At 40.3% G+C, this 11315-nt stretch overlaps 1 protein-coding gene across 1 annotated transcript; it reads left to right on the top strand.

Annotated features, from left to right (window-relative positions):
- The first annotated feature begins 538 nt into the window (after positions 1 to 538).
- On the top strand, positions 539 to 5752 carry LOC136881818 (cuticle protein-like). Its single transcript, XM_068229337.1, has 2 exons — positions 539 to 550; positions 4739 to 5752. The coding sequence occupies exons 1-2, from the start codon at positions 539 to 541 to the stop codon at positions 5750 to 5752; spliced, it is 1026 nt and encodes a 341-aa protein (XP_068085438.1).
- The last annotated feature ends 5563 nt before the right edge of the window (positions 5753 to 11315 follow it).

Genomic DNA, 11315 nt, shown 5'->3' with positions numbered 1-11315 from the left:
ATTTGCCTGGTGTGAAAATGGGAAACCACGGAAAAAACATTTTCAGGGCTGCCGACAGTGGGGTTCGAACCTACTATCTCCCGAATACTGGATACTGGCCGCACTTAAGCGACTACAGCTATCGAGCTCGGTGCTTGAATTAAGTAATTCATTCATTCATTCATTGATTGTATACAGTGTATTAATCGCCTGTTAATAGTCAATGGCTCCTAAAGAAAGTGCTGCCACACTTCTCTCCAACTTTTTATAAGAGTCGAGTGGAATGTTTGTCTCATGTGGTTCATTTAATGAATTATGCGGAGTGTGTGACCTTCCTCCCGGAAGAGAGTACTCGTAAACACACGTGCTACCGGTATTGGGCGTGATACCTGAGAGAAAGGAAGCCCGTCCTTGCGTCTAACGCACTACTCCGGAATCCGCTCTTCGCCAAGGTCACATGTTTCGGGGAACACAACTGACCACTATAAAAGAGGCCAATGGCGTTACGTTCGTCACAGTCATTCCCGAGTTGTCTTCGGTCCAGTAACTGAACACCATCATGAAGTGCCTGGTGAGTTGAGACAGCAAACAGTGATTTCATCATAAACTTAATACTAAGCAAGGCCTAAAGCAAGTGGCCATTTTGTTGGACGTATGCACGTTAAACGTACATCTTGTGAACATTTATTAACTTAAACATCAATCACTCACCACTGATATGTATTTAAGGCAGTCAACCAGGTGGCAGATTCCCTATCTGTTGTTAACTTAGTCTTTTCTTAGATAATTGCAAAGAATATGGAAATTTATTGAACATCTCCCTTGGTAATTTATTCCAATCCCTAACTCCCTTCCTATAAACGGATATTTGCCCCAATTTGTCCTCTTGAATTCCAACTTATCGGGCGAGTTGGCCGTGCGCGTAGAGGCGCGCGGCTGTGAGCTTGCATCCGGGAGATAGTAGGTTCGAATCCCACTATCGGCAGCCCTGAAGATGGTTTTCCGTGGTTTCCCATTTTCACACCAGGCAAATCCTGGGGCTGTACCTTAATTAAGGCCACAGCCGCTTCCTTCCAACTCATAGGCCTTTCCTATCCCATCGTCGCCATAAGACCTATCTGTGTCGGTGCGACGTAAAACCCCTAGCAAAAAAAGAGTCCAACTTTATCTTAATATTGCCATCTTTCCTACTTTGAAAAACACCACTCCAACTACTAATGTCATTCCACACCATATCTCCACTAACAGCTCGGAACATACCACTTAGTCGAGCAGTTCGTCTCCTATCTCGCAAATCCTCCCAGCCCAAACTTTGCAACATTTTCGTAACGCTACTCTTTTCTCGGAAATCGCCCAGAACAAATCGAGCTGATTTTCTCGATTATTTTTCTAGTTCTCGAATAATTCGTGTAGTGGAACAAATACAGTAGCTAGATATCTTTCTGTGTTTTAACATAATCGATGTATTCACTCTGCAGATAAAAGTCGATATTTGGCCTAAATTGAAAGGATTTTCTTCTTTCTTGTCACCAAGTTATTAATTTATCACTTTAATAATGTTCTGTTTGCCTGTCTGTACACAGAAGTAATGCACATGTCTGTAAAACTACTTATCCCGAAAATTTCAACTGTATATATTGAATCTCATTTTCACACAAAATTTGTATGGTATATGCATTATAGTTATATTAGAAAACCTGTGTATGGAATTTTTGATTGCAGTATTTTCTAGACAATAGAGATCTTCAAATTCCACATTTTAGTATATACAATTACACAAATTTAAAAACAATATATCTCAGAAAATAAAATGTCTATAGATAAATTAACATACAGTATTTTTTGAAGAAGTATTATCTACCTAAGTCTAAATTTTCATTAATATTTCAATTTAACTTCACGAAAGAAAATGAAGCTGGAATTTTCTCAAATGAGTTTGAACCATTTGACTGCTGCAGAACTGTATTTTAGACTGCACAAATAGTTCCATAGCAAGTGGATGATGGAAAAGGAATTACATTATTTCCATGTCAGTAGTGGAGCTAACTTTAGCGAAAACGAGACGCATTATCTTAGCAAATCGTTAATATTTATAAAGTGAAAGTGCAGTTCACCATTGATCTTGAAAATTCTCTTTCTCCTGACACATCGTTTGTTAAGACTGGTTGTTTGTGAGGACCGCAAATGGGGTTTTACTATAGAAACAAAATATATGATAATTAGGAGATGCGTCTCTCTACATCTCCAGTCAATATCAAAATGAAGATTATGCTCTTCAATGAAGTGTAAGACGTATAATGCAGCGATACAATAAACACTTTTTAAAAGAGTCACATCACTGCAAATGTGGTGATAATTTTTTTAAAGAGGAATTTGGCAACCATCCTTTAGTAACAGTAATTAGAGGAATAAATTGGAAGGGGTCCGACACTTCGAAAAAAAAAGTTTCGTCCAAAGAAAGACAAGGGCCAAAAGCGAATGAACATGAAAGTCTCGCTAAGACTCGACACCTAACACAGTCGGGATCGAAAAAGAACAAGAGCTCATCAAGGAAGGTCTGAAAGGAAGTACAAAAGTGGGGAGCCTGACACAAGTAACTGGAAGCAATTCCAGGACTCAGCTAAGGAGCACATACTATCTTCAATGTTCCATTTCTTAAAGGGCCTTCGTGACCTGATGAATTTGATTCATTGTTTAGATCAGAGCCTTTCAAACGCCTAAACTCTCACGCGTGCAAACTGAGGTGAAGAGGCCCTGTGTACAGTGCATCGGTCCCAATCGGCTCGGATCGGACCAACGCTTCGTCTCTGGGCTATTCGGCTAAGCTCGGCTCAACTCGGCTCGGATATGGAGCGCTACGGAGCAAGTGAGGAAGAGGGAGACAGGCGTGGGGAAAGAGAGGGACAGCACTATTGCTCCAAATGGAGGAGTGGAGGTCTGCACTCTGGTCAACCAAGCGAAGTCGTCTTTTGCATCGTGCAGAGCGCAATGCACTGGTGCATGCACCCTGAGAGGCCCTGGTTTAGATCATCAGTCCAGAGGCAACACGGAGCTTTCAACACAGCCATTAGGTCGCTGTTGACTCCCACTAAATTTCCCGCTCAAATATTAATGTATAAAATTATGGATACGTGTAGGTTTTCTATAAATATTGGCTATAAAAGTAGGAGTTGCAGTGCATGGCGATGTTAATCACAGCTTTGTCCGACTTTACAGAACTAAGGAATCTTGTAAGTTTGAAATGTTATTTAGTTCACTTTAGGCCATGACACATTAAAATTTTATTACGTTCGTATGATGCATTTTGAAGTTACGTAGTTTTAAATTCGAGGTCTGTGCGTAGAATTCCCCAAACGACTGAAAACGTAAAATTAAGCAATTTCCTCAATTGTTCCAAAAGTTGAAGTGCTAAAGGGCCGCGGAAGGTTTCAAATTGAGAATCTTGGATATCTCCATTAAACTAAAGAACAAATTTCGAGAATCACTTCCGGCCTAATTGCAGTTCTGGAAAACTGTCTAAAATCGCTTGTTTCTTTGCTCGTATTCTTTACCTTACTTACATAATTCTTTCTGTAATGTGTTCCTTGGTTAAATGCCCTCATGAATTGTTTGATATTTTTAAAAATATCCACACCGAATGTAGTTATAAGTTGATTTACATTAGCGCTCGTAGTGGTAGAAAAAGGGAAACTGATAATCTAATTGACCGGATAACGATGATTAAGAAAAGGATTGTAATTTTTAGGAATAAGTAAAGAATATGTTCTCATTCTTTAATATATCGTATTTACAAAAAATTCGTAGTTCAATATTCTAAGCATGTTTACAATATTGAGTTGCTTACCTGGAGGGTAGATTTTTCTCGTTCCGTTTACAACAGCTGCAGAAATACACAAGACAAAGGTAGTTGTATACCACAGTTAAAAGCAGAAAAGATGAAGCTACAATTTGGTGCATTTAGGTTTGAGAATGGTGCACCCACTTATTTTGTATAGAACAGGGTCAGCCAACTGGCTAGCGTGTGGTGTAAGGGTGCTCGTGTGACGTCGGAGAGTGCATGTGACGTATGAGCACAGAAGATGGGGAGACGCTGCCGTAGAGTGAGACGAAGAGACAGTCTCGCTTTGTAGTAAAGACGTGCAGTGCTATACGTAGTGGTGGTGGTAGTGGTACAATACGTATGGATAAACCGGGCACATCACGGTGCGACAAGCTACCTACCCCTCCGATCTTTTTATCTTTACGGGAAGATCTATATCTATTTGTTGAAAAGATAGGAATGCTACAGATAAATGTTTAGTTTGTATATGTAGAAATAAAGTTGCTTTATAACTCTTATGCTACTTCATAACGAAGTCACGTTACAATAAAATATGTAGAGAGAAATATGTACTGCACATGTCGCATTGTACCTGCAGCTCTTGGGCCTCCCCCTATGCATGGCGTTGTGTTTCCCCTCGCCCCTCTAGCCATCACTTCTTCTCAGCCCGTTTCGCTGCCCGAGCAGAGTGTGTGACGTCTTACCTGACATCACACGTACACGCAGTTGGATGACCCTGGTTTAGAAGCTTAAACTCGAGTATCGATACTTTTGACTTTGGCAGTGATTCTAACCTCATCACCACTGCATAATTATTGCATCGTTCATGTCTTGGCCGTCTCCTACCAGACTGTTTATTGAAAATTGAGCTGAACTTCACAGAGTTTAAGTTTCACAAGTTTGAATTCTGTTCTAAATGAGGTATTTTCTTCTTTTCAGCTCGTAGTCTCTTGCCTGGTGGCTTTGGCTGCTGCCAACCCCGGCTATCTTGGTGTCCCCGCCATCGCCCACACCGCCTACGCTGCTGCCCCAGTAGCTTACAGCGCCATTGTTGCTCCTGGAGCTGTGACTAGCCAGTACCACACCCAGGACACCCTTGGTCAGTACGCCTATGGCTACCAAGGAGACACCTCTGCCAAGCACGAAGTACGCACCGCTGACGGAATCACCCAGGGAGCCTACTCCTACTTGGACTCTAACGGTCTGGTCCAGAGCGCCAGGTACGTGTCTGATCCTCTGAACGGCTTCCGTGTGGCTGCCACCAACGATCCTTCCCTGGCCGCTTCTGCCGGACCCGCTGTGGTAGCTGCTGCCCCCACTGTCTTGGCTACTGCCCCTGTAGCCGTCGCTGATACCGTCGAGGTAGCCGCTGCTAAGGCCGCTCACTTCAACGCTCACGCCGCCGCCAAGGCCGCTCTTCTTGGACGTAAGAGACGTAGCCCTGGATACTTGACCGCCGGTGCTCCTGTCGCCGTAGCTCACGCCGCCCCTGCTGTCGTCGCAGCTCCCGTTAGCACCTTCGGCTACTCCTCCGTGTCTGTCCACCCTCCCACTGTAGTCGGCGTCAGAGCTCATGTTGCCCCCGCTGTCGTCGCTGTTGCTTCTCCCGTGGCCATCGCTGACACTGTTGAAGTCAGCGCTGCCCGTGCTGCCCACTTCAACGCCCACGTCGCCGCTAAGGCCGCTCTTCTTGGACGCAAGAAGCGTAGCCCTGGCTACCTCAGCGCTGTCGCTCCTGCTGCCGCGTTCGGCTACTCTTCTGTCGCCGCTCACCCTGCCGGTCTTGTTGCTCACCCCGCTCCCCTCGCTCTTGCCCCCTCCGTTTCCCTCGTCGATCCCGTCGCCATCGCCGCTGGAGCTCCCCTGCCCGTCGCTGACACCATTGAGGTCGCCGCCGCCAGAGCTGCCCACTTCAACGCCCATGCTGCAGCTAAGGGTGTCCTCCTGGGTTAATTCTCCCTCCCACACTCTTCAGATCCTAACTAATGCACTGTGCTATCCCGCAGTCGTAGAGTTATATGGTCCAAGAAGAATGTCTTCAAAATGTTCTGAATCGGAACAACAGACAACATACTGAATGACTGTGATTATTTTCTCCACTTCCGTGTATGGCAAGTGTATAATGTTTATACAGTGTCAGTACTTTATTTAATTAATCTTGTTATACAAGTCTGATTATCTAACGTTTTCTTTTCTTTTGCACTATTTTATTTTGTAAATAGTCTTGACTGAATTTTCACTGTAGTATTTTAAAAGAAAAAAATTCGATGTTGCAAAATAAACAAAATACAAAAAAATAAAAACATAGGGTTTGATATTTATTTTCTACCTGATTCTCCCATTTCAGTCCTAACCCTCCTGTTACTTCCTCATCTTTCTAGCGATTTTCCCGGTTGAGCTGGGAATTTTTTAAGGAACAATGATCGCCACTTAGTGCGTAGTCTCTCAAAATGTGCATTAAGGGAACCGAGAAGTGTGAAACGACAGAAAAATGTAACTTCCGATATTTAGTTACATATCTCAGAAACTAAAAGAGGTATTTCCTTGAATGTTCTCTTGATATATTCAGGATACATTCATAATTACTTGAGTAGAATATGAAGCTTCTATGTTAAAAATTTTGTCTCAGAAAGAACATTCAAATATAATATTTTTAAAACATATTATTAAAAATTCCCATAACTAATGTACCTTTTTCTGAAAAGGTACTCAAACCAGACCCAAGAAACTTTGCGTGCGTAATATTTAAACCTTTTCTGAACAGCTGAAGTAAAATTATTGTACTATTGTTTACAAGAGTTGAGAAATTCTTTTTATATCCTAGTTGAAAAGTAAAACTTTCTGTAAAATTTTCAGTGCTCTTCAAGCTGGCCTTCATGACCTAATCAAGATATATGATTAAATTTACTTCCACAGGCAGTACTATATAGTGTCTAAGGGTCTACCAAGTTCCAAATATATTGATGTGATAGTTTTTGAGAGAAAATTTCAAAAATTACGACTTACGGAAAATCCAAAAGAATGTTCGACTGGTAGCTGGCATCTAATGATAAAATAAAATGGCGTATGGCTTTTATTGCCGGGAGTGTCCGAGGACATGTTCGGCTCGCCAGGTGCAGGTCTTTGGATTTGACTCCCGTAGGTGACCTGCGTGTCGTGATGAGGATAAAATGATTATGAAGACGGCACATACACCCAGTTCGCGTGCCAGAGAATTAACCAATGATGGTTAAAATTCCCGACCCTGCCGGAAATCGAATTCGGGACCCCTGTGACCAAAGGCCAGTACGCTAACCATTTAGCCATAGAGCGGCATCTAATGATATTCGGCGTGCAGAGTTATGTTTAAACCTAAAATGTAACTTCAGCACAATGATTGGTACACACAATTATTCAGGAAAGATTGGAAATTGTTTAGGGTCAAAAACGAAAATTGACACTTTTGAGCCCATCACACTTTCCAGTTGCCTCAAGAATTTTACTTTACATGCCAGCGCTTATTGTGTCCATCCACTGTCAGGGGTTTCGTACACTAGTGAGAATAAAATTCACAAACATATTTTATGTTTCCGCAATTATTCTATCTTAAGGGACTTTTTTGAGGTTTCGCACCCCAACATCTTATTGCTGAAGTCAGAAAAGTTCACCTCCTTGGCTGAAAGATCAGGCTTGACTGGGTGTAGTGGTGATAGTTATTTATTAAGAGAAAGCACAGTTGGGTAACCATCTGTTTCTTTTTCTCTTTTTCCGATTTTCATCATCTTGACTCTTCATTTATTTACTTCCAATAGTTCTTCATCCTTTCACTTTGCTATTTCCTCCTCTCTTATGTCCAGATGTTATTTCCTTTCTTCCTCTTCTCCTTCTCCTGGCAACACTTGAAATTTTATATCATTCTTCTGAATGTTGTTCTATCCTGTATTGTATACAGCTGAAATCAATTAAAATGACTACAAAGGGATTGGTGATCAACGGTCAATAGTCGCACAAACCGTTTTTATGTTGCTAAAATGGTAATATTTGTAATATATTGCTGGAAAAATAGGATTAACAATTTCATTTGAAGAAACTAAAATAATGGCAATAGATCGCCTCTTAATAAGCAGTGTTCTGATATGTTGGAATGAAATAGAAATTGTAAAACAATTTAAATACCTTGTAGAAAGTATAACATACAATTTAAATGAAAACATTCTTGGACAGAGAGAACGAATAAATTATCCAGGGCCAAAAATTAACCAGAAAGAGTAGCGGCGATTAGGGATTAGAAGTTGGGGGGGGGGGGCGGTTTATACACATCAAAACTGAACAAAAAAGCTACAAGTGGTAAGTTTTTGATGCTCTTTGAGCGAATTTCGACAGAAAGGTAAAGGTTAGCTTACTAACTTAAGTGCGACAATAATAGTTTTTTTGAGATTTTGATTCACTACCATACTTTCACCAAAGAAACAATATTACACACGAATTACAATTAAATAGAAGTACGGCATGATTATAAAATTAAAAAATCATGTAATATTTGACCACACTCTAACAAAATAACAGACAATATTAAACTGACGAATGCACGCGGCAAGTAGCTGAATCGTACCTCAGTGTTCACGATCTTGGCAAAAGATATATTTCTATTACCCTTCCTCATAGCATGCGAATGGACCTGAACTACTGATTCTGTCATAAGAGCACGTGTATTTGTGTGTGAAGTTTTTGGTGTTATTTATGCGTTTTCAGTGAGTTGAGATAATTAAATAGTAGCGTGTGTCATTCCTTGATATCTCCTCTCAACATGAGGGGGAAAGGTATGTGCTGTGTTTGGCTGCAGTAACTATGAAGTAGAGAAGAATGTGCGATCTTCCTTTCGTTTCCGTCGTGACAAGAAAATGTAAGTAATATTGTGTTTGCATATGTATTCTTCCAGTGACAAATAGCTTTTTATAGTACTTCATAATCTTCTGACCAGCTCGACCCATATTTTAACTGTCTTAAAATATAATACGCATATTTTATTGTATAGTGCAGCAGCTAACCTTCAATACCGATGTGTTGTTGTAGGTGTGATGTGTGGGTTTTGAAATGTCACAGAAGTGATTTGGATAAGGTGTACAAGAAAGAAGGGACGTTACGCTTATATAAGAATGACAAGATCTGTTCAGATCATTTCCAGGCCAGCGACTTTATAAATCCTGAACAAAATATGGGCGACTTAAGAAATGTACACATTTTGTTGAAGCAATATGATGATGCAAATTTGCTTTACCCTAATGTAATAACACGTATTGCTTATAGGGAAGATTTGAATGTTTTTGAGGCTAATTTTATAGATTTTCTTTCTGTTAGAAGGCTTCATGTTAGGAGGAAAATTGTCCAGCTTTTAAATGTTAATTCACTGCATCATGTGTGTAAGGAATGTGCCGATATTTTTATTGACAAATGTCTTAATGTGATGATAAAATGTTTATTAAATGAGAAAAAAGACAAATCCAACCGTAAAAGTTCAGGCAGGAATGACAAAGCAAAAAAAGTAATGCATAAATGAAAGATCAAGCCATTTCACAGCAGTCCATTTCACATCTTGTTTATATGTCTAATTTCAGTCTTTGAATAATAACCTTTCAAATAATTCTTCATTCATTTATCCAGAATTGCTTTTGCAACTTCGAAGTCAATATCTCAATAACACTTTCTTTCCAGACGTAATTTATTTATCCATTTTCATATATGCATTTCCATTGAGATTTGAATTTAGCGCTACTTTTCAGATCAAGTCACTAGGAGCGCCACCGTCGAATGGTCTCCCATTTTAACATTGCTAAATCCGTAAGTGTCGCATATTGTCTCTACTGTATTTGCTAGGTGAAATAGCGACTCCATAGTTTCAGCGCCATCCATGTAGCTTGTTCTGCTTACAGTCCGTTACTTTTAACAGATTAGATCGATTAAATGTGTGGAGCATCCTATTGCATAAATTGTAGTAAAAACACAAAAGATATATCATATTTCAAATATAATTTTTATTTTCACTAAATTATACAGTTTTTAGCGATTAGCAGAATTACTTGACCTGTGTAGCACAATGTGTACAGTAGGCCTACTTTTATAGCTTCTTGTACGAACTGACCAAACAGCCTAACACGATAAAAGGTATCCTGCCTGGCTGAGTGGCTCAGACGTCAGAACCCAAGTTGGCATATTTGTTATTCGAAGGCACTCAAATACGTTACCCGTGTGTCAGTAAATTTACCGGACCATAAAGAAATTTCGCAGGGACAAAACTCCGGCACCTCAGCTTCTCCGAAAACCGTACGAAGTAGGTGGAAGGTCGAAAAACCAATAACACTATTTATTATTAAATGGTGCCCTACAGGGCACAGTACCCGGCATTGTGAAAATAAATATAGAGGGCAACGATGATACAACGCCACACCTACAGCGTTTTGAATTTCCTAGTCCCCTCTGCTAATGGTACTGAGTAAAATGAGGATTTCCAGTCCGACACTACCACTACTACTGAGCGAGTTGGCTACGTGGTTCGCCGCACATAGCTCTTAGCTTGCATTCGGGATATAGTGAGTTCGAATCCCACAGTCCACAGCCCTGACAGACGGTTTTCCGTGGTTCCCATTTTCACATCAGGCAAATACGGGGCTGCTGTGCCTTAATTACGGCCATTGTCACTTCCTTCGCAGTCCTAGCCTTGTCCTATCCCATCGTAGCGATAAGACGTGTCTGAGTGGCTGCAACATAAGGCAAATTGAATGGATCGGTAATACCAGAATCCCCGTCCAAAAGCATCGAAGTGTGTGATTTAAAATCATTAACACAAGGACTGTCCTCTTTTTAAATAATAATTTTAAATTGTTTATCATACAACGTCTTGTTCCGAATTTTATTATTATTATTATTATTATTATTATTATTATTATTATTATTATTATTATTCCGGGGGTAGCCGTAGAGCAGAAAGAGGTGAAAGAAGGTGCTGGGGGTGAATGGGTCTAACTACAATGTCAAGAATTGAATTTAAAACTTAAACTGAAGGTTATATTTTTAGAACTTAAAACAATTTTTTCATGACAATATTACAGGTACAAGTAGCAATCATTAAACAAGATGGGGAAAAATCCAAGATTCAGAATCTTAACTCTTCGGGCTTTAAGCCCCTAGCTTTACACTAGATCAAATTTACAAAAGAGCACAAATTTATACAAGGGCAGAAATCCCCTAATTCAAAGAGCACTTGCTCCCAAAATTACAACATCTAGCCTTCAAGAGGCATTCCTTAATCTTACAAAAACTTTGAAAAAGAGCGAACAGGCTCTCAGTTTCCCAAGCTTACTCAAGGCAACCTCAATTTACAATTTCAGGCCTCTCAAGGCACAACTTACAATTGGAAAATGATTATACAGGGGTATTTAATACCCAACTTACGGGGGCCTTCGTAGAAAAGGAACAGGTTAAATAACTGGCCCAAACACAAAATGAATAGAGGCGTACCCTGCGCTCGAAGATAATAAAC

This window comes from Anabrus simplex, chromosome 10 (assembly GCF_040414725.1).
Source record: "Anabrus simplex isolate iqAnaSimp1 chromosome 10, ASM4041472v1, whole genome shotgun sequence".
Taxonomy (NCBI): domain Eukaryota; kingdom Metazoa; phylum Arthropoda; class Insecta; order Orthoptera; family Tettigoniidae; genus Anabrus; species Anabrus simplex.
This window is presented reverse-complemented; position numbering and strand designations above follow the sequence as displayed.